Source organism: Colobus angolensis, unplaced genomic scaffold, assembly GCF_000951035.1.
Source record: "Colobus angolensis palliatus isolate OR3802 unplaced genomic scaffold, Cang.pa_1.0 Scaffold5, whole genome shotgun sequence".
NCBI classification, from domain to species: Eukaryota; Metazoa; Chordata; class Mammalia; order Primates; family Cercopithecidae; genus Colobus; species Colobus angolensis.
The window spans coordinates 34,235,671-34,260,383 of NW_012118487.1; the positions used below are offsets into that span (position 1 = coordinate 34,235,671).

The 24,713-nt window shown below is 37.8% G+C and overlaps 2 protein-coding genes across 6 annotated transcripts in view; one reads left to right on the forward strand and one right to left on the reverse strand.

The window, feature by feature from the left end:
• The window catches only part of RNF175 (ring finger protein 175), a 41,006-nt gene extending 39,427 nt beyond the window's left edge, over positions 1–1,579 (forward strand). Inside the window, exon 8 of the mRNA XM_011959769.1 lies at positions 1,255–1,579. Within this exon, the coding sequence (XP_011815159.1) occupies positions 1,255–1,375 (121 nt within the window). The 3' untranslated portion in view covers positions 1,376–1,579. The remainder of the gene's footprint in view (positions 1–1,254) is intronic.
• Positions 1,580–6,306: 4,727 nt separating this feature from the next.
• The window catches only part of LOC105524473 (toll-like receptor 2), a 21,247-nt gene continuing 2,840 nt past the window's right edge, over positions 6,307–24,713 (reverse strand). The window contains exons 1-3 of one of the 5 annotated variants that reach the window (XM_011959775.1): positions 23,610–23,684; positions 9,191–9,474; positions 6,307–8,867 (exon numbers count right to left, since the gene is read on the reverse strand). In XM_011959775.1, coding sequence (XP_011815165.1) covers positions 6,497–8,851 — 2,355 coding nt within the window. In that variant the 5' untranslated portion in view covers positions 8,852–8,867; positions 9,191–9,474; positions 23,610–23,684 and the 3' untranslated portion in view covers positions 6,307–6,496. Of the gene's footprint in view, positions 8,868–9,190; positions 9,475–23,554; positions 23,697–24,713 lie in introns of those variants that run through there. The other 4 variants (XM_011959771.1, XM_011959773.1, XM_011959770.1 and 1 more) reach the window with 4 other exon arrangements.

A 24,713-nucleotide genomic window follows, 5' to 3' on the forward strand; every position in this document is an offset into this window, starting at 1 on the left:
AGTATATCTTGTTCAGGAAGCGGGGTGGGAATGGAATTAAAACATATCCTCCCTTAAGTAGAAGAGCCCTGAGAGGTTGGCATCAACCTGCCCAGTACTATCTCTTCTCTAAGAGACAGTCTTTCTGTACTTTCTAAGTAACAGTCAGCTAAATTTTACTACGCTAAAGGAATCACTTTCCTTGCTCTCTGCTCCCCTGTTCCTCACCAACCCTACACATATGGTTTAACAGTGGCTACTGGCAGCAATGCCCTCATCTCTGGGCACTGCAGATCAGGGAGGGATTCAAGGAGGGCATCAGAGAAGGAGGCAGCACCAGTGGATCTTTGGGTCTCAAGGCCCATACCATTGCAAGAGACCACCCTCTGCAGTGCCCACTCCATCCACAGACCTGGCGTTTCTCGGTGAGAAAGTGCCACTCAAGCACAACTCAAGGCTAAAGGTGTGTGATGATCCTTCCACCTTCCTGTTCATCCACTGTCCCGGAATTCCTCTTCTAAAATGAGGATACCAAATCCAGAACAGTTTTTGGTTATTAACTTATAAAACCTCAGTGCATAAATCTTTGTTATAAAATTGATAATATGATCATAAATGTCACCTCAAATGATACTTTAACAAAGGACAATTCATTTCTTTATGTAGTCTCGAGAAAGCAAACTTGAACAAAGCATGTACTACTCTTTTATTGAAACTCAGTGTAAGAAAAAACCACATGTGAAAAAGCTGTCATTTTGTTTGTAAAATTGTTGTCAGGGACACTATGCATTCATTAAGCTCCCTAGCACAGTTTATCAAAGACAGCAGAAAAAGGTCTTTCTTATCTGATGAACCAGTGTTACTCTTTGTAATATACAGTGGGTTCATTCTGGTGTATGACTACGGGAAAGCCCAGAGCTGTTTTTGCTTATTTAGAGCAGCTTCCACAATCCTTGGTTTTCCAGTACAGTCATTCCCTTCTTCTTCCTTCTTTTAGCATATACCCTTGCCGTTGATTCTTGTTTTCTAGTTTGGGATTTTATTGTAAAGAGCTTCAATTTATTTTCAGAAATTGGGTGTGGTGTAAGTAACAATGATAACGATAATGCTATAAAACTCATAAAAGGGGCTTTTAATTGAGCACATTGAATTAACAAGAAAGGAAATACCCATTCATTACATTGGTTATTTTATTTGCAAATGACATTTATGAATATTTATGAATATTTCTGCTACTTGGCTGTATCCAGAACAACCTCCTTAACTGAGATTTAGCTGGGAGCGCACACATTTTCTCTATGGACAAATCCTGGATTGGCTTCGTTATTTGGTGGCCTGGCAGCCTCTGGTGATAGGAATAGTTCAAGGCATTAACTATTCACTAGGGCTGGAATAGTACAGCAGACCCCAGAAGAAATACACTGCATGGTTGAAATCCTTGATCCTACATTTAATATTAATTTTTTTAATTTTAGAGATGATCCCAAATGTTTAGAAAACTAAGTAAACTTTGTTGTCAAGTAATTTGTCTATGTGGAAAGAATTTAAAGAGAAGCTGAACAATGGAATAAACAAATAAAGCATGTTTTTTCATATTTCCAATTACAGCTGTTTCTTAACTCATGCATATGTCACATTTGTTACACTGCACTGTGGACATTCTACTTCCAGTTTGACTGATAACAATATCTGTAAAGTGTTTCAGAGGTTTGCAAAGTACTTCTCACATACAACATTGAGCCGTAGCTAATACTTTCTCATCAGTTCAATATCTTTAAAGTAGGTGGAGTTGTTAAGTAATCTGTGGTTAAGAACATTGTGCTTGTCTTCTGCACCATGTGCTTGTTACCATGTGGAAGCTTCTGCACCACAGAGCTCTTCTGTAGAAAGTGGGTTACTCCCAAAGCCTCTGGCAGCAGGGGCCACACCTTCTCAATGGGCCACAGGTACTTTGGGTTTCCTGGAGCTGCCAAAAGTGCTCAAACCCATGCAACAGCTGTACTAAAGAAGAAGAATCACTTTTCTTTTGTTCCACTGTGCGTGTGCGTGTGCGTGTGCATGTGCGTGCACACACACAGCTGCACAGTCATTCCATGGTGGCACTCTGCTTTTATTTTCTTCGTAGCACTTATCAATTCCTGAAATCCTATCATAAATTTGTTGTCTTCTCCTCCATAAAGACAAGGAATTGTATCTGTTTTGTTCCCTACCATATCCCCTGCACTTTGAGCACTGCCTAGCACATAATAGGCACTCAAAAAATATTTGTTGAAAGATTAAATTAATCTGGCAAAAGGGAACAAAATTAACTGAATGGAGAAGACCAGTCAGAAAGAATTAACCCATGAACGGTATGTTAGATTCTCAAAATTAATTTGTTTTAAATTACTGGTTATTTTTTAAACAGCCAACACTGTATACGTTAACACCAGACATCTACGCTGCAGTACTTGAAGCCATTACACTTGCATGAAGTAGAAAGGAAATACAATGATTATTTTCCTTGTTCAGATATTGGCGCTGTACTCAATGCTATTCAAAGGTCCATCATTAAGATAACTCACACTACAATTTCTAACTGTTGAGAACTTTCCTCTTTCAAACTGCCCAATGCTTCAATATTATTGAAATAGGTCAGGGTCTATGGTCTCGTTGTCTAAGGTGTTATTTGAACTTATTGTGTCATAACTGAGAAAATTAAGGAGCATGGACGCAAAGGTTGAGGTTGGAGCAAAAGTTTAGTAAGTGAAAGAAGAAAGCTCTCCACTGTGGAGAGGAGACCCCAAGTGGGGTGCCATTTTACAGTCGAATGTAAAAGCTTTCATATAAGAAACTCCTCTCATCTCTGTAGCTGTTTGAGTAACTTCTCTTATTTGAAAACCTGTCTTCACAACTCCACCTGTCTATACAGCTGTGAGATGTCTCTAGGTAAGCACAAAGCATAGCTTTTTTTCTTGTTTGAATAACTGTGGATTTGTTTTAGGTAAGCCCCCTTTTTGCAGTGCAATCTCCCATGGAGCCCCCCTTGTTCATGTCTGAAACATTTTCCTGAGAGCCTGCTAATCACGCAAAGAACAAAAGGCTTCTATGCTTTTTCTTCTGGACCTTGCCTGCTTATCTGTGCAGGTACAGTCTGAGTTTTCCCTAGGCTGCTCTATTTTTGCCTGTAGCTATGATTTTTCAGGCAGGCTGCTTCTCTGAAGACTAGCCTTAGCTGTCTACACAACTGATTTTTCATGTTCTCCTCTCTCATTATGATTGATTCAGCATCCAGATTATAGAATTCTTAATTATTTCTCTGCTCTGAAAACATTCCAGTAATTCAATACTTATTATATAGTAGGCATGTCCAAGGGGTAGGAAGATAAAACAAGATTCTTGAGCTTGTAGTCTATTGACAAATAAAAGACTTCACATTTGGATAAAGCACTAACAAAAAATTAGTTTTTCTTCTGTTAAACAAAAAAAAAAACCCTTAAACTGATCTCTAATTTAGTTCCCACTTATCTTTTATGGATAGCTGCAATGGTAGCTTTTAGAACCATTTAGAACTCTTGGCAAATAAGCCAGTATTTATCTGAATAGAATTCACAATGACCTTCAGAGTGCAGAAATGTCAGATAATCACTAAACAGCCTCAGGAAAAAAAAATACAGATGCCATTTTCTTTATAAAGTTTAAGTATTTACAATCTAATCCCAATTTTGTAAAGTAGTGTGTATATATACACTGAAAAAAGATTGGAGAGTATTATGGCTAATACTAGGTGTCAACTTGATTGGATTGAAGGATGCCTGGATAGCTGGTATTGTTTCTGGTGTGTCTGTGAGGGTGTTGCCAGAGGAGATTAACATTTGAGTCAGTGGACTGGGAGAGGAAGACCCACCTTTAATGTGAATAGGCACCACATCACCTTAGGTGATCCTCCCACCTCAGCCTCCCAAAGTGCTGGGATTACAGGCGTGAGACACCATGCCCGTCCTAAAGATTATTTTTTAAAGATTACTTTAAATCTATCAATTAACTATGAAGCTATTTCAGTTGCTATTTTAAGTTCTTGAAATTAAATATAGATCAAGTCAATGTTAAATCTACCTTGTTCTCATAATTAACATGGTGTTTAATGTAGGAAACAGAGAAGTAAAGCAGAAAGTCCATTGCTGTGTTTGGTGTCTGTGGAATCTCCTCAAGTTTCTTTCTTCTAAACTTTTTTTTTTTTTTGAGACAGTGTCTTGCTCTTCACCCAGGCTGGAGTGCAGTGGTGCAGTCACAGCTCACTGCAGCCTGGACCTCCTGGACTCAGGTGATTCTCCCAACTCAGCCTCCCGAGTAGCTAGGACCAGAGGCACATGCCACCATGCCCTGCTAATATTTTGTATTTTTTGGTAGAGACAGGGTTTTGCCATGTTGCCCAGGCTGGTCTCTGACTCCTGGGCTCAAGCAATCCTCCTGCCTTAGCCTCCCAAAGTGCTGGGATTACACTGGGCCTGATTTTTTTTTAGGCTGGCTACCGTTTCCTCCATAACACTCTTCTGGGAGGTTGCGTGAAACAGAAGCAGCCCTGTGTGAGTTCCCCAAGGACAAGCTTGTGCTGCACTTAATGAGCATATTTCTTAGTGGTATTTTTCTGCAAACAGCAGGATCCCTTATATCCCTGCTAGTATCCATAACAGAAAAATATCCATTTACAAGCCATAATATATAAGGGAATGAAATCTCTTCCTGGAAAATAATAATAATAATAGCTAACATCTACTGCAGACATCTCCCTCACCCCACACACGAACCCATGGTGCCCATTCTCTTAGGCATGGTACTCATGTCCTCCTCACCCCTCCAGAGAAAATGTGAATCAAGGAGCTTAGGCTGATGGTTTACTTACATTCCTACATTTCATACTCTCAGTACCTTAGGATATAGAGATCATCTTCCCTATTTCAAAGACAGAAAAACTTTTTAGGTCATGTCAAGTGACTTGCCAAAGATTACACATCTACTAACCCAGGTCTTTCTGACTCCAGTGCCCAATTAACCACATAAACCCAGTTCTGGTTGAGAATTGAGCAGGGGTCAAAGAAGGCTCACTTCCTTTCACGTGGTTCCCAGCTTAAGAAGAAAGTTGCATAGAATCAGCAAATAGTTCTTACCAAAGAACGTTGCATCAAAATTTAACGTGTGGTATTATTATGCCTAGATTGCAAAATTAACATATGGTAATAGTATCTACCTTTAAATTATTGTGTATCAAACTATTTTTGAGTCACTATGAGGAACCTCTAGGTATATATTTGCTTAAAAATCTATTTAACTCACATGTACTTTTTAAAATATTCAGAAGGGGGAAAAGGGCAGGCCTTTCTAGAATTAAAAACAAGACTTTTCAAAGAAGGAAAAAGCAACAAGATGCTGGGGAAATAGACTAGAAAACAGGAACTGAGAGTCAGAGAGATTGGACAATAACTAGAACTCAAAAGATAGTTGGAGGCTGAGGAAGACCAGAGTCCAGATGTGGGAACTGTCTTTCAAATTCTCCTAAACTGAGTATTTATTTTGTTAAATTACAGAAATACATATTTTACTGTACCTTGAGCTGTGTACTCACTCTCTCAAGTAACTATGGCTGGAGAAACCCATCAAATAGCCAGAAAGACAGATCCAGATCACATGAAAATACACTCTCTAGGTATTTCTCATCCTGTAAAGTTTAATAGGAAATATACAGCACTTTTCTCTAGGAATAGCAACAAGTTTGGGGGAATGCCCCAAATACTTTGCCTTGTTGCTCTTGAGATCAGTTGCACAGAGAAGTGACAGCTGGGTGGGACAGCGAATGCCTTTTGTGACCACAGAGGAGTCTCTTAGCAGGAAGAAAGAATGACACAGTCATTGAGAATCTTAAGTTCATTTATGCTATTTCCTAATGAACTAAGCCAATTGCTACAGATTACAGTTGGCCCTCTATATCCATGGGTTCTGCATCCATGAAGTCAACCAACTGTGGATCAAAAGTATGTTTTAAAAAATTTGAAATAAAAAATAATACAATAATAATACAAATAAAAAGACAGTACAACTATCTACATAGTATTTACATTGTATGGGGTATCATAAGTAATCTAGAGATGATTTAAAGTATACAGGAGAATATAAATAGGTTATATGCAAATACTATGCCACTCTTATAAGGGACTTGATCATCTATGAATTTTGATATCCACGAGGATCCTCCAACCAATTCCCTTGGATACCAAGGGACTATATTCAGATATCAATAATAGACTTATGATCATAGTTATCTCACAGAAAAAACGAAAAACCAAAAACCAATTTTTAAATCTGGCATATGTTTACAAAACAGCACCCTATACAAAATTTGAAGTTTTGTAGTTTTAGTAAGGAAGTCCTCAAATGATGGTACATCCATGTAGTTTTTATATAATTATGTCTGAATGAACTTATCTACAACTAGTGATATAAAGATCCCAACTAGACAAAGACTGGCTTTAAATGTGGGAACCTAAGACTTTATCGCAGTTCTCAGATTTACCCAAAACCCTTCCTGCCGAGCCTCATCCATGGGCCACTCCAGGTAGGTCTTGGTGTTCATTATCTTCCGCAGCTTGCAGAAGCGCTGGGGAATGGCTTTTTTCTCAATGGGCTCCAGAAGAACAAGAATGGCAGCATCATTGTTCTCATCAAAAAGACGGAAATGGGAGAAGTCCAGTTCATACTTGCACCACTCACTCTTCACAAAGTTTTCAGAAAGCACAAAGACAGTTTTGTGGCTCTTTTCAATGGAGTCAATGATATTGTCAATGATCCACTTGCCAGGAATGAAGTCCCGCTTATGAAGACACAACTTGAAGGGGGGATTGAAGTTCTCCAGCTCCTGGACCATAAGGTTCTCCACCCAGTAGGCATCCCGCTCACTGTAAGAAACAAATGCATCATAGCAGATGTCCCTGCTGGGAGCTTTCCTGGGCTTCCTTTTGGCCTGGAGCCAGGCCCACATCATTTTCATGTACCACAGGCCGTGGAAACGGTGGCACAGGACCCCCATGAGCAGGATCAGCAGTAACAGAGCACAGCACATGCCAGACACCAGTGCTGCCCTGTGACATTCCGACACTGAGAGGCGGACATCCTGAACCCTCTGGCCACGCACATGGGATGGAGAGTCACACAGGTAATTTGCTGGCCAATCAACCAAGACTTTGGCCAGTGCTTGCTGCTCCTGAGTGAAGGACAGGAATTCACAGGAGCAAATGAAGTTATTGCCACCAGCTTCCAAAGTCTTCAATGTGTGAAAAGAGTCAAGTTGCTCCTTAGAAAATGTAGTTATTGTATTCCTACTGATTTTCAACACTAGTAACATGGGTAAGAGGGAGGCATCTGGTAGAGTCATCAACTTATTTCTAGAAATATAAAGTTCTTTGAGTTGCGGCAAATTCAAAGAAAATAAATTGAGATTGTTGTTGCTAATATCTAAAATTTCCAGTGTCTTGGGAATGCAGCCTGTTACACTGTGTATTCGCGTGCTGGATAAGTTCAAATATTTCATCTTTTCTGGCCACTGACAAGTTTCAGGCATATAATGAAAAGTATTCTTACTGATATCAAGGTTCGTCAAGTTTTTCAGAGTAAGCAAAGTCTCTCCAGTTTTTCCCAATGATGCCAAGTGATTTTGCCTTAGAATTAAAGTTTGTAGAGAGGGCCAGGCATCCTCACAGGCTGAATTTTTCAAGTATTCTTCAACCATCAAATTTTCACTTAGATCCAAGTATTCTAATGATTTTAAATGTTGTGAAAGTAAACAAGGAACCAGAAAAACTTTACTGTTTTCTACTGTGATTCTTTTAACTCTTTCTGTGAGTGAATATAAAGTGCTCAGATCATAAAATAAGTAAAACCGTGGAATATGCAGCCTCCGGATTGTTAACGTTTCCACTTTACCTGGATCTATAACTCTGTCATTATCAGATCCTCTAAAATCACCAATTCCATTAAGGGTACAGTCATCAAACTCTAATTCTAACAATCCAGAAATCTGACTCAAAAGTTTCATGACCTGAAACAAACTTTCATCGGTGATTTTCACATTTCTAAATGTAAACTTTTTAATCAATGAATTTGTTTCACCAGTGGATAGTTCTGAAAAATGGAAAGTGTCCAGATCAGTATCTCGCAGTTCCAAACATTCCACGGAACTTGGAAGATCTACAAAAATCTCCAGCAGTAAAATATGCTGCTTCATATGAAGGATCAGATGACTTACATTCTGAATTAACTTCAAACTTTTTGGCTCATAGCTCTGTAGATCTGAAGCATCAATCTCAAGTTCCTCAAGGACGGTAAGTCCAGCAAAATCTTTTCTTTGAATCTTAGTGAAGGTGTCCATATTTCCTACTCTCAGGATTCGCAATTTTGTGAGATGAGAAAAAAGAGATGTTTCCCCGAGGGTTTTGTAAGGATTTCCCAGTAAGTTTAAGAATGTCAAAGAAGAAAGGGGCTTGAACCAGGAGGATGATAAATTAGATAAGTAATTATAGGATAAGTCTAAATGTTCAAGTCTGCCCAGGGAAGAAAAAGAATCTTCCTCTATTGTGTTAATTCCATTGGATGTCAGCACCAGAGCCTGGAGGTTCACACACCTCTGTAGGTCACTGTTGCTAATGTAAGTGATCCTGTTGTTGGACAGGTCAAGGCTTTTTACAGCTTCTGTGAGCCCTGAGGGAATGGAGTTTAAAAATCCTGAGCTGCCCTTGCAGATACCATTGTGGTCACAAGACAGAGAAGCCTGATCGGAGGATTCTTCCTTGGAGAGGCTGATGATGACCCCCAAGACCCACACCATCCACAAAGTATGTGGCATTGTCCAGTGATTCAACCTACAAATAAAAGAGGTTCAAATGAGTCATTGTGTTTGACAGCATATCATAATTCTAATTCTTGAGAAATGTTTTCGAGAGAGAGAGAGAAACAGACGAATGGAACGAATGAATGGGGATAAAAAATGAATTCCCTGATACATTCAGCAACACTAACACAGATATACAACCACTATGCAGTACTTAAGAGCACAACCATCTGGAAATACAGAGCAAGACTCAATAACACAGATTGGAAGAATAAGTAAATCAATGAATGGAGGAATGAGCAATCAAGCCTTTTAAGAAATGGGTTAGGCTTAACTATATGGATTCACAGTCACCTTTTTCTGCACTTCAAACTTTCTTAATATTTAAGCATTTCTTTTCTCTGCTTCAATGCCCTGCTTGATTCATAGAGATCTCACAGAACCAAACTATAGTTCTCATTCACTGAAGGAAACTCCAGGAGTAGCATGCTTTGGGACCAAAAGACAAAAGTTGCATGTGCATCGACTTGCCTCACACCTATCACTAGCAGGCAGGAGGGGTGTGGGAAACTCCAGGCAGACCTAGGTAGTTTGTTGGGTTGAAGGAGACTCACACCATTAGAACCCTGTCTTCCTGCCTAGAAGTAAATGCAGAAAGCAGTGTTTAAGTCTGGATGGGCTGTTCAGATGAATGTGGGGGAAATAAAACTATCTGTACCACAACTGCTAGTTTACTTGTAACCATAAACCCAACAACTTTCTCTTTGCCCACCTTCTGGGCCCTATATCATTCTTTGGCTGTATTCAGCTACCCCATTTCTTGCATCTGTATGCCTTTGTCTGTATTTTCTCAGTGTGCTAACTATGCAAAAATTTTTTAAAAATTTATCCCCAAGAACAAAACATTTTTATGGGTAAAACTAATTTCCCACATTCACAGAATCTGAGAGATTATAAAGGCCTGAGCTGTACAATTTATGGCCACAAAGAATTAAAACATAAATATGCTTGGTTTGGGAATTTAAATGCTGTTGGAGCCAGAATTTTTATGTTTGCACCAAAACCACTGCTTCATATTCCCTCCTCTTATTTTTTTAAATAAATGGGTCATTCCATGCATATTTATTCTGGATACTCTTCTTTTCTTAGCTTTATTAAGGTATAATTGGTATACAAAGAAACTGTACATAATCAATGTACATAATTTGTACACTTTATGTATACATACATACGTATGCACTCATGGTATCATCACCAAAATCCAGAAAGTAAATATATTCATCATCTCCAAAAGCTTCTGCCACTCTGTGGTTGCCTTTTCACTTTCATAATGGAATCTTTTTGTCTTAGTCCATTAGTGCTTCTATAACAAAATACCAGAGACTGGGTAATATATAAAAGACAGAAATGTATTTACTATAGCTCTGGAGGCTGAAAAGTCTAAAATCAAGGCATGTGCATTGGTGTCTGGTGAGGGCTTCTCTCTCCTTCCAAGACGGTGTCTTGTTGCTGTGTCCTCACATGGGAGAATGCAAGAGGGCAAGGGGGCACTATCTTCAATCTCAAGCCCTTTTATAAGGATGCTAATCCTATACCTGAGGAAAGAGCCCCCATGACTTAGTAACTTCCCGGAGGTCACACTTCTTAATACTTAGTTTTAGGATTAGTACTGTTACAATGGGGATTAAGTTTCAATATGAATTTTGGAGGAGACACACTATTCAAACTATAGTACTTTGATGAACAGATGTTCTTATATTTTATATATTTTAATAGTTTTCTGGCCTATTTTAAAAATATTTCCTATATTTTCACAAAGATATTCTCTTTGTTATTTTCTAAAATCTTTATTGCTTTGCCTTTCACTTTTAGATCTATAGTCTACCTGAGGTTGATATTTGAGGTAGCAGAAGGATTCACTTTTTTCCCATTTGGATGTTCAATTAACCTATTTTTTACAGACCATCTTGGGGAAATAATCAACAGTATTTTATTTGTCAATAGGCACATGTCCATATAGGGGTAGATCTTGTTTCGGTGCTCTCTATTCTGATCCAGTGTTCATTTGTCTATCCCTATACCAGCAACACACTATATTAAATGTATAACATATCTCAATATCTAGGTAGATGTATTTCAAATGTATATCTCAATATCTAGGAGATATATATTTAATAGAGTTCCTTATTCTTCCTCAAATACGTTCTTCTTCCTCCTTGTTCTTCTTCAAATGTGTCTTGGTTATTCTTGCCCCTTTGAATATTATTATAAATGGCAGAATCAGCTTGTCAGTTTCAACAAACAAAGTCCACTGAGATTTTAATTGGCAATGTATTGAATCTATAGAACAATTTGGGAACTATTCACATCATTACAGTACTGAATATTCCAATCCATGAGCATGACAGATCTCTCCATTTATTTAGGTCTTCTTTAACTTATCATAGTAGTATTTTATGGTTTTTGCTTAAAGTTCTTAAGCATATTTTGTGAGATTTATTCTTATTCGATACTTTTAAAACATTTAAATAGTTTTACATATTTATATATGTGATATGGTTTGGATGTTTGTCCTCTCCAAATCTCATGTTGAAATGTGATCCCCAGTGTTGAAGGTAGGAGATGGTGGAAAGTGTTTGGGTCATGAAGGTGTATCCCTCATGAATGGCTTGGTGTGCCATTCATGAGGTTGTTTAAAAAGAGTCTGGGACCTCCCCCTTCACTCTTGCTCCCTCCCTCTCACTCCCTCTCTCACTATATGACATGCCTGCTGCCTCTTCTTCCACCATGAGTAAAAGCTTCCTAAGGTTAGACAGATGCTAGTGCCATGCTTGTACAGCCAGCAGAACCATGAGCCAAATAAATTTCTTTTCTTTATAAAGTACCCAGCCTCAGGTATTCCCTTATAGCAATGCAAAACAATCTAACATATTATGGCATATACATATATGTTGAAATTCAATTAAATTTTGTATACTGACCATGCATTGAGCACCCTTGCTAAACTAACTTAGTAATTCTAATAGTTTGTAGATTCTTTTCATTTTCTGTATCCCAAATCATCCTCAAGACATAATGATGGTTTTCTTCTTTCCAACTTTTATACCTTTATTTCATTTTCTTTATAACAGATTCCTTTACGCAAGTGCAGTAGGCTATATTAGCTATTATACACAGTATCCCCTATCACACACGCCCACCCCCACTATTAACCAACAGATAGTTCAAGGCAATCCTGTTATTTAAAGAAACTTTAGCAAGAGAATTTAGAGAACTTCAGGGGGCAACTATAGCCTTTGCCGTAGAGTCAGCTGTAATAGCTAATGTTTGAAAGGGATTTCTAATCATAACCTCATTTACATTTATTCCAAGCCAGGGAAGGAGCATTTGAACAAAAGATGCCCATTTAGAGGGATTTGCAGCTGCTAGAAAGTTCCTTTTTATACCATAGTGCAAATTAAGATGTATAGAACAATGTCAAATTTCCAGTTGGTTATGGAGTGACAGTGTGCCTGTTAGAATCCCTAATCCACACTGACTTCTTATTTCCTACTGATTGGAACATGGAGTTGCCTGTGCCTATGATTGACAGTTAAATCCTTCACAGATAAAAACATACGCTGGAGGGACACAAGAGACAGTTCCCTGTGGGACACTGTGTGCTACAGGGGTCATCAACAGGGAAGCAATAGTAGTATTTATCTAAGGCTCCACTATTAATTATCATCAATGGAGGCTACCAACAATTAGAGAATTAGGGTTATGAATTTGTCTACAAACTATCTAATTATCTCTCCTTTTGGTTTTCTTATTCAGTTTCTGGAAGAATTTAACTGTAAAGCCTCTCCTATGTTTTGTCTACTGTTAGCTTTAAACACGAAATCTGAATATGTGACTCAAAAAGTCTAACCCTGTAGAAAGACCAGATGTTCAATCTGAACAGGCAGTCACACTTGGAATATCAGTGAAATCTGTTATAGAGTGAATTAGGAGATCTTTAAAAGCATATTAGTATTTGGTTCAACATGATATATCCAGCATACTTAAGTTTCCTGCAGATTCCCAATGAGGCAACTGAATGCAATCCATCTGTAAATGTTCAAATAGTCCAGTGGATGGTAGAAATGTACCAACTGAGGTTTTTATTGTCTTATAAAAATTGTGGATTTGACAAACCAAACATTGATTATAAGCCATTTTAGCAATTTTGGAACAGTCATAACACCAATCTTTTTTCATAATTTCATGTTATCTAGTCTATGATGAGTCAGAGTGCAGAACTTTTAATAATGGCAGCTATATGGACTCAGATAGCTGTCTGATCCATGAGGCCACATTTAACACTAAATTTATATCCTTTTAAATATCAGTTTTGTTTCTCCAATTCAGGTGCATGATGCTGTTCATTTAAATAGGTTATCATAGATAATTTAATTCAGATAAATCTTATGGTGTTTTTCAAATTGCATATCTTAACAATTTCAGTACTAGCTGACTTATCATGAAAATCTGCCAAAGCATTTCCCTGGTATTCAATTAATTCTGATTCTGCTTGATGTTGGTTTGGCAGTTTTATGAACCAATCCATTTCTTCACTAGAGTTCTGGAAATTCTTACCCAGTCCAGTAGTATGATCTTAAAGTTATCAGAAACCTATACTTGTCAGAGTCCTTTCCACAAATCTTTTAAAAGAACACTTTATGATTTGGTTGGTTGTCTATAGGTCCACACTTTATATAGTTGTTTTCCATAGTGTTCTGGAAAGTACCAGAGTAAAAAAAAGTAACTCTTTGTAGATGACAAGGCTTAAAATGGACTTGGTTAAAGATATGATAAGAGTTCACAATAATGCAATTGATAAGGAAATTGTATTACTTCTGCAACATATAATATTTCATGATAATTAGAATTTTGGCTGATAGTGTTATACCATGACTATCTGGTTTCTAAGAATTTTATATAATTTCTGAAGCATATATTAATAACATACCCATACAATATGACTTAAAGAAAGTTCAGCATCACTTACAATTTGACAATGCTTCCCATGCAATATAACATATCAAATAAGCCTAATTAGTTTAACATCTCTTTTTTTTAATCAGGAGAGAAAACAATTTCTTTTGAGAAATTCCAGAAGCCCATCTAGAAGCTTCCAAAGTTTGTTCAATGTCAAAAGGTTTTAATTTAGAATTTGATTTTGAGATGTCAAAAATATCAAAAGGTTTAAAATATTTGATTAAAATAGGATCACAGGTCTCTATGAAACAATATTTATTCATTTAAATAGAGTGATTGGTAAAAGACTTCAAAGGCATATAAAGTCACATAATTGTAGAAATTCTTGCTCTTTTAATAAGGTGGACTCAGGTCTCTGAGGCTGTCAAAGATCTAATAAAGACAACATGAAGCACAATAAATTATCTCGATAAAACACAGAATCTGCATTTCCTAGGCCTATTACTTAGCAGGTAAAGAAAAGTCTTTCAATTTCTTATTAAGAACAGACCAATCCTCCAAGAAAACCTTGTTGTTTTAACATAGAGGACAAATTTCTAGTTCTGTATCAGTATTTTTTTGATATTAATGCTCAATTTAAAAAGAAAAAGCTTAGAATTTTCTTCAAATCTTAGTTTGATCACATATAAAATTCCCTTCCCAGTATTCCTATCCCACAACCTTCTACAACTTTCTAATATCCATTCAGTTTTTCTTCTATACTCTTTCTCTTTCTCATTGTCTTAACAACCAGGCATTCTACTTTGGGACAAATATTATTTTATTTTTTCCTTAACAAAACAAACATCCCCTCATACTTTATAGCTGTTCTTACCCAAAACACATCTTACCTTCTTTTCAGAGTTGTTTCCCTTATTATTTCTGGTAATTCTAGTACCATATATTAATTAGAATTCTTTTTTTTTTTATTTGCAAATGAGGTCATTCTACATTGCCCCAGCTGGTCTCAAACTCCTGGCATTAAGCAATCATCCTGCCTCAGCTTCCCACAGTGCTGGGATTACTTTACCCTTAGTAACTTTAATTTCCAGTGAAAACTAGAAAGTAAATAATTGTGAACTGTTACACCAGCATTCTGTACATTGACATATCTATGAACTGTAATTTCTAGAAACATGTGCCTTCTCATGGTATAATTTTTCAGTGTGACAGAAAACACATTTAGTAACAGACCCAACTACCTTTAATCTCTCTGTAATAAGCAAATTCAGTGAAATTGTAGTATACAAAATCAACATACAAAAATCAGTAGCATTTCTATATGCCAACAGTGAACAATCTGAAAAAGAAATCAAGATAGTAATCTCGTTCACAATAGCTACAAATAAAATACCCAGGAATAAACTTAATCAAAGGAGTAAAAGATCTCTACAATGAAAACTATAAACACTGATGCAAGAAACACTATAAACACTGATGCAAGAAATTAAAGAGGACACCAAAAACTGGAAAGATATTCCATGTTCATGGATTGGAAAAATCAACACTGTTAAAATGTCCCTACTATCCAAAGTAATCTATAGATTTAATGCAGTCCCTATCAAAATACCAATGACATTCTTCACAAAAGTATGTTAATAAACTATAATCCTAAAATTTACATGAAACTACAAAAGACCCAGAATAGCCAGAGCTATTCTAAGCAAAAAGAACAAAACTGTAAGAATCACATTATCTGACTTAAAATTATACTACAGAGCTATAGTAACTAAAACAGAATGGTACTGGCATAAAAACAGACACAGACACACAGAACAATAGAACAGAATAGAGAATACAGAAACAAATCCATACATCTACAGTGAATTCATTTTCAGTAAAAGTGTCAAGAACAAACATTGCAGAAAGGACAGTCTCTTCAATCAGTGGTACAGGGAAAAGTAGATATCCACATGCAAAAGAAACTAGACCCCTATATCTTGCCATATACAAAAATAAAAACAAAATAGATTAAAGACTTAAATCTAAGACCTCAAACTATGAAACTATTAAAAAAAAATTAAGAAAACTCTCCATTACACTGGTCTGGGCAAAGATTTCTTAAGTCATACCCCACAAGCATAGGCAACCAAAGCAAAAATGAACAAAAGGGATCACACCAAATTAAAAAGTTTCTGCATAGCAAATCAAATAATCCACAAAGTGCAGCTGCAATACACAGAATGGGAGAAAATATTCACAAACTATCCATTTGAAAGGGGATTAATAACCAGAATATATAAGGAGATAAAACAACTCAATAAGAAAAAAAATCTAGTAATCCAATTTTTTAAATGGGCAAAAGATGTAAATAGACATTTCTCAAAAGAAGGCATATGAATGGCAAACAGATAAATGAAAAGTTGCTCAACATCATTGATCATCAGAGAAATGCTAATCAAAACTACAATGAGATATCATCTCACCCCAGTTAAAATGGCTTTTATCCAAAAGACAGGCAATAAAAATGCTTCAAGGATGTGGAGAAAAGAGAACTCTTGTACACTGTTGGTGGGAATGTAAATTAGTACAACTACTATGAAGAACAATTTGGAGGTTCCTCAAAAGACTAATAATAGAGCTACCACATGATCCAGCAATCCCAATGCTAGATATATACCCAAAATAAAGGAAATCAATATATCAAGGAGATATCTGCACTCCTATGTTTAGTGCTGCACTATTCACAGTAGCCAAGATTTAGAAGCAATCCAAGTGTCTATCTACACATGACTGGATAAAGAAAATGTGGTACATATATACAATGGGGTACTATTCAGCCATAAGAAAGAATGAGATCCTGTCATGCAACAACATGGATGGAACTGGAGGATATTATGTTAAGTGAAATAAAATAAGGAACAGAAAGACAAACATCCCATGTTCTTGCTTATTTGTGGGAACTACAAATTAAAACAATTGAACTCATGGAGATAAGAGAGTAGATAGAAAGGCGGTTAACAGAGGTTGGGAAGTGCAGTTGGAGGGGGATTGGGATGGTTAATGAGTACACAAATATAGTTAGATAGAATGAATAGGATTTATTCTTTGATAGCAAAACAGGGTGACTACAGTCAACAATAATTACTGTATATTTTATTATAACTAAAAGAGTTTAATGGGATTGTTTATAACACAAAGAAAGGATAAATGCTTGAGGTAATGGATACCCCTTTTAAAGTGATGTTATTATTATCCATTGTATGCCTGTATCAAAATATCTCAAGTGCCCCATAAATGTATACACCTACTATGTATCCACAAATATTAAAAATAAAAATACAAAAGTAAAACATACACAAGATTCTCTTGGTTTGTCTAGCTATTGTAGCTTTAAAAAAGATGTGCCTGTTTGCCTTAAGAAGCTTTTCTTCTTTGTCCACTGTTGGGAACAGGCCCCCAAATCTGGCCATAAACTGGCCCAAAACTGACCATAAACAAAATCTCTGCAGCACTGTGACATGTTCATGATGGCCATGATGCCCACACTGAAGGTTGTGGGTTTACCGGAATGAGGGCAAGGAACACCTGGTCCACCCAGGGCAGAAAAGTGCTCAAGGCATTCCTAGGCCACAAACAACAGCATGAGCGATCTGTGCCTTAAGGACATGTTCCTGCTGCAGATATCTAGCCAGAGCCCTTCTCTTTGTTTTGGCCCATCCCTTTGTTTCCTGTAAGGAACACTTTTAGTTAATCTATAATCTACAGAAATAATCCTTATCACTGGCTTGCTGTCAATAAATACGTGGGTTAAATCTCTGCTCGGGGCTCTCAGCTCTGAAGGCTGTGAGTCCCCGGATTTCCCACTCCATACTCTCTATTTCTGTGTGTGTGTCTTTAATTCCTCTAGCACTGCTGGGTTAGAATCTCCACGACTGAGCTGGTCTCAGCAGGCAGCACCCAACGTGGGGGCTCGAACCCAGGTCGAAGGCTCACCAGAGTGACAGTTGGAAAACATGGAACTAAGCTGGAGGACACCCAAGTACTCTGAAGCAAACCCCATGGTGAGTAAGAAGGGGAACTCAGAAGCATCCGGGTAACAATGGGACAAGTGTGGGCTCTGGTTCGTTCCACCTTGGAACCTTTTCACACAGAGGAAGGAAAGTATAACGAAGTAACAGAAGAGGTGACAGAGCAGGTTTGTTTGCCAGCTAAAGTGGCAAAAGAGGGAGAGGTCTGTCCCTACCCTTCTGCATGCCCTCATTATTTTGAAGAAAAAGAGTGGCCTGACCCTCCAGATCTTTCTTTTCCAGAGGACACTGGGCAAAAAGTAGTTGCCCCAGTGACTGTTTGAATAGCACCTCAAGTGACCACTCTCAGTTCTATTCAGCCAGGAATTCAGCAAGCTAGAAGAGAGAGTGATATAGAGGCTTGGCAGTTCCCTGTTAGAATACACCCCCCAGATCAACAGGGAAATATCATAGCTACATTTGAGCCTTTTCCTTTTAAATTACTCAAAGAATTTAAACAAGCTATTAATCAATATGGACCAGGTTCTCCTTTTGTAATGGGACTGTTAAAGAAGGTTGCTGTCTCCAGTCAGATGATGCCAGCAGGGATGGCAGGATTACTTCTAGGTAGGTCTAGTTTAAATTTAAAAGGAGTGCAAGTACAAACAGGAGTCACTGATTCAGCTTACAATGGGGAAATTCAAATTGTTATATCTACTTCTGTTCCCTGGAAAGCAGAGCCAGGAAAGCATATAGCACAGCTCCTGATTATGTCATATGTGGAAACGGGGAAAAGTGAAATTAAATGAACAGGAGGATTTGGAAGCACAAATAAACAAGGCAAAGCAGCTTATTGGGTGAATCAAATTACTGATAAACATCGTACCTGTGAAATAACTATTCAGGGAAAGAAATTTAAAGGTTTGGTAGATACAAGAGCGGACAATTCAATCATTTGTCTACAGCACTGGCAGTCTGCATGGCCAAATCAACCTGATCAATTTAACCTAGTTGGAGTTGGTAAAACTCCTGAAGTATATCAAAGTAGTTATATTTTGCATTGTGAAGGCCCCAGTGGACAACTTGATTCAACCAATTATAACTTCTGTACCTATAAAGTTATGGGGAAGAGCTTTATTACAACAATGGGGAGCACAAGTTCTAATTCCAGAATAATTATATAGCCCTCAAAGTCAATATATGATGCATGAAATAGGGTATGTCCCTGGTATGGGACTAGAAAAAATTTGCAAGGTTTGAAGGAAATACTTCAAACAGAAAGATAACGTTCCCACCAAGGTTTAGGATATCATTTTTGATGGTGGCCATTGTTAAGCCTCCAGAACCTATACCTTTAAAATGGTTAACAGATAAGCCAGTTTGGATAGAAAAATGGCCACTAAGTAAAGATAAACTGGAGGCTTTAGAGGACTTAGTTGCTGAACAATTTAAAAAGGACACATAGCTCCAACATTTTCCCCTTGGAATTCTCCAGTTTTCATAATTAAGAAAAAATCAGGTAAATGGAGAGTGTTAACTGACTTAAGAGTCATTAATTTAGTTATACAACCTATGGGGACATGCAGCCAGGACTGCCTTCTCCTGCTATGATTCCAAAAACTTGGTCTTTAATAGTCACAGATTTAAAAGACTATTTCTTTACTATCCCCTTAGCCGAGCAAGACTGTGAATAGTTTCCACTTACAGTTCCTGCAGTAAACAACCTACAGCCTGCTAAAGCATTTTTATTGTAAAGTATTGCCACAAGGCATGTTAAACAGTCCAACAATTTGCCAGACTTATGTAGGGCAAGCAATTGAACCTACTTGTAAAAAATTTTCACAGTGTTACATTATTCATTATATGGACAGTATACTTTGTGTTGCCCCCACTCAAGAAATATTACTCCAATGTTATGATAACTTGCAAAATTTGATTTCGCATGCCAGTTTAATTATAGCTCCTGACCAAAGTCAGACTACTACTCCTTACTCCTACTTGGGGTCCTTAGTCAATGACACTACCGTTGTGCCACAGAAAGTAACCAGACGTAGGGATCAATTGAAAACATTAAATGACTTTCGAAAATTACTAGGGGACATTAATTGGATAAGACCTGCTCTAGACATTCCTACCTATGCCATGAGTAATCTATTTTCTATCCTTAGAGAAGATACTAGTCTCACTAGCCCTTGGCAATTAACAAATGAAGCTGAGGCAGAGCTGCAGCTAATCAAAAAGCAAGTCCATAAAGCTCAAATAAATAGAATAGATCCAGAAAAGAACCTAGATTTGCTAATTTTTCCAACTCAGCATTCACCTACTGGTGTTATTGTACAAGAGCAGGACTTTGTAGAGTGGCTTTTTCTTCCACATACTAATTCACAGACTCTAACTCCTTATTTGTATCAAATCGCTACAATGATAAGAAATGGGAGAACTTGGATTGTTAAATTACATGGATATGATACTGGAAAAATTATTGTCCTCACGAAGGCATAAATACAGCAAGCTTTTATAAATAGTCTTACTTGGCAAATCCATTTAGCTGACCTTGTGGGTATTCTCGATAATCATTTTCCTAAAACAAAATTATTTCAATTTTTGAAATTAACTAATTGGATTCTCCCTAAAATAACTACATTTAAACCAATTGAAGGTGCTGAGAATGTTTTTACAGATGGGTCTAGTAATGGTAAAGCCTCTTATTCTGGATCGAAAGGTAAAGTTTTTCAGATGCCCTATACTTCACCTCAAAAAGCAGAGCTTATAGCTGTAATTGAGATATTGACTGCTTTTGTGATTTCTGATTCTTCATATGTGGTTCATTCCACACAATTAATTGGAAATGCTCAGTTATGATTTCATACAGATGAACAACTGATGACTTTATTTACCCAATTGCAAACAGCAGTTAGGAGTAGAATGCACGCTTTTTAAATCACTCACATTAGGGCTCATACGCCTCTTCAAGGACGTTTAACTGAAGGGAATCATATGGCTGATCACCTAGTTGCTGCTGCAATATCTAATGCTAGACACTTTCACAATTTCACATGTTAATGCCTCTGGTCTCAAACGCAGATACAATGGTACCTGGAAAGAAGCTAAAGCTATTATCCAGTGATGCCCAACTTGCCAAATGGTGCATTCCTCATCTTTTACAGGAGGAGTTAATCCTTGAGGATTGGAACCTAATTATCTTTAGCAAATGGATGTCACACATGTTCCCTCATTTGGGAGACTAGCTTATGTACATGTATCGGTGGACACCTTTTCTCACTTTGTCTGGGCTACGTGCCAATCAGGAGAGTCTTCTGCCTGTGTTAAGTGTCACCTTTTGCAGTGTTTTGTGGTGATGGGCATTCCAGCTTCTATTGAAACAGATAATGCCCCACGCTATACTAGCCAAGCTCTAGCTACATTTTTCTCTATATGGAATATTAAACACATTACTAGAATCCCATATAATTCTCAAGGACAAACCATTGTTGAAAGAATGAATCTCTCCCTGAAACAGCAGTTGCAAAAGCAAAAAGGGGGAAACAGGGATTACTGGACACCCCATGTACAACTGAATCTGGCATTACTGACTTTAAATTTTTTGACTTTAAATTTTTTTAAAAGGCCAGATGCTATCAGCAGCTGAACAGCATCTACAGAAACCAGCTGCAAAGACAGAAGCAAAACAACTGGCTTGGTGGAGAGACCTGATAACAAAAAGTTGGGAAATAGGTAAAATAATAACTTGGGGTAGAGGTTATGCTTGTGTTTCTCCAGGCCAGAATCAACAGCCAATTTGGACACCATCAGGACACCTGAAACTTTATCATGAGCCAGATGCCAAAGAAGAGATTCTGGGAGGATCCCGAGGACCCCCTGGTTGGAGCCATGTCGAGAATGATGCTAAGGAGGACCCCAGCTATCACGAGCAACAACCATCAAACACAGCCAACTACTTGGGGACAGGTCAAGAAACTGTCAGATGGTGGAAGAAAACCTGAGGAAAGCAGGACAGCCAGTCACAATGAGTAATATAATGATAGCTATGATAGTGGTGATCATCATTGCCATGAGTATTCCTTCAACAAGGGCTGACACAGAGAACAATTATACTTATTGGTCATATTTATCAATCTTGGCTGGCAATAATGCCTGGATATAATCATTCTATGACACAGTTACACATGCTTTCTTATCTCAGTATTTACCACAATAAATCTGTTTCTATAATTGAGGCATACTGTCCTCAAAAACCTATTTGTAAACAGAATTGGACCTGGCCAGAAATAATGAACATACTTGTTTGGGAAGACTGCATTGCAGAACAGGCAGAGGTGCTGCGCAACGATTCCTCTGGAATCATTATTGATTGGTTCCCTAAGGGGATGTTTAGCTTAAATTGCACCTCTCAGTCGGCATCCCATGGCCACACTATGTTCAGCTGGTCTAAACAAAATGGTCAGATGGTAGAAATAGTAAGAAATATGGCAAGAGTTCCTATTATCTGGAAACATGACGGTATAGTGGCACCTCACCCTCAAATGATATGGCCCGCTGTAGGAGCTAAACATAAGGATTTGTGGAAACTATTAATGGCTCTTAAATAAGATCAAAATTCAGGAAAGAAAAAAAAAGCATCTAAAAGGACACTCTATAAACTTGTCTTTGGATATTGCAAAATTAAAAGAACAAATATTTAAAGCATCCCAGGCATACCTGACCTTAATGCCAGGAACTGGAGTGCTTGAAGGAGCTGCAGACAGATTAGCAGCAATTAACCCATTAAAATAGATAAAGACACTTGGAGACTCTGTGATTTCAATGATGATTGTGCTTTTAATATGTGTTGTTTGTCTTTGAATAGTATGCAGATGCGAATCCCGACTCCTGTGAGAAGTAGGCCACCGTGACAAAGTTGCCTTTGCTTTCATTGCTTTGCAAAACAAAAAAGGGGGACATGTTGGGAATAGGCCCTCAAATCTGGCCATAAACTAGCCCCAAATCTGGCTATAAACAAAATCTCTGCAGCACTGTGACATGTTTCTGACAGCCATGACGCCCATGCTGAAGGTTGTGGGTTTACCAGGATGAGGGCAAGGAACACCTGGTCCACCCAGCATGGAAAACCACTTAAGGCATTCCTAAGCCACAAACAATAGCATGAGCAATCTGTGCCTTAAGGACATGTTCCTACTGCAGATATCTAGCCCGAGCCCATCCCTCTGTTTCAGCCCATCCCTTTGTTTCCTATAAGGAATAGAAATAATGCTTATCACTGTCTTGTTGTCAGTAAATATGTGGGTAAATCTGTGTTCAGGGCTTTCAGCTCTGAAGGCTATGAGTCCCCTGATTTCCCACTCCACACTCTGTATTTCTCTGTGTGTGTCTTTAATTCCTCTAGTGCTGCTGGGTTAAGGTCTCCACAACTGAGCTGGTCTCGGCAGTCCACTATAATTCTAAGTTACCTTTAGTAAGGCTCACACATTTCTCTAGAAAAGCACAGGTTCTTGGTCCATAATTCTTATAAATGAAATCAGCTGGAGTTGCAGATGGAGGAGTTGTAGACTCCTTAAATCCAGATAAGCCCATGATTCCCTGTCTTCTAGTAACTTTATCGACTGGAGGCCTCCTAGAGCACCAGTCCAGTTTCTGTTTCTTCACTGAATCCAATCCAATTCTGGAGCCAATCCAGTCAAAGAATTGCTCAAATAAAGTCAGAGAGCTGAAAATGCAAATGTATAGCACTCAAGTCTGAGCAGGAACTTACCCACAACTACCAGTTGCAGTGAAAGAGCAATGGGCACAATGAGCCCTGCAGGTACCTTCACGTGGTCACTAAGAGCTCCTGAGGGTCACTATAGGTCTCCTTTGGATCCTGCTTGCAACATCAAAAACTGTTAAAAGAGAAACTTCAGACAAATTCAATTTGACAGAGTTTATTTTAGCAAAGAATGATTCATGAATGAGGCAGCACTCAGATTCGTGGAAGTTTCAGAGAGCACCCAACAGTGTGAGCAGTGAGCTTTTATAGGCCAAACACAAGAGCATAATAATCACCTGATTTGCTTCAGCTAGAAGTCTGCCTTATTTGGGCATGGTGTAATAGGCATTTACCTTGTTTGGGCATAGTCTGATCAGCTGGCTGCCTATGACTGGCTAAAGCTTGGTTATTTATGGTTGGTGGAAATTTGGCTATTAATTACAAAAAAAATCACTCCTAAGTAAGGTTTCAGTTTGTTTATGTAGTATACTAAGTTAGGTTGCAGTTTATTATGTAAGAACTAAAAGTATAGAGACAGTCTCAGGCTAATGGCTTCCTGCTTATGTCGTTTAACAAAAGATAGGTCCTCAATTTTATTCCTTAGATGAGTTATTTGTACCAGCTTTTATTGTCTTGCTAGAGGTTTGTCATTTTTATTAGCATTTTCAAAAAATGAACTTCTGACTTCATAGATCCTCTATTTTCTAGTTCATTAATTTCTATTGTTATATTATTATTTCCCCTGTTCTGATTTCTCTGGATTTATTTTACTGTTCCTTTTCTTGTTTTTAAGGTATTTGCTTGCTCATTCATTTTTAGTCACTCTTCATTTCTAATATACGCATTTAAGGTTACGTTTCCTTTAAGCAGTAGTTTAGGGCATCTGACAAGTTTTTATATGTAATTTTTTTCATAATTCATTAAAAATATTTTCTGATTTTCATTCTGATTATTTTTTGACCCATGGGTTATTTAGAAATGTATTTACGGCCGGGCGTGGTGGCTCAAGCTTGTAATCCCAGCACTTTGGGAGGCCGAGACGGGTGGATCATGAGGTCAGAAGATCGAGACCATCCTGGCTAACACCGTGAAACCCCGTCTCTACTAAAAAATACAAAAAAAACCTAGCCGGGCGAGGTGGCGGGCGCCTGTAGTCCCAGCTACT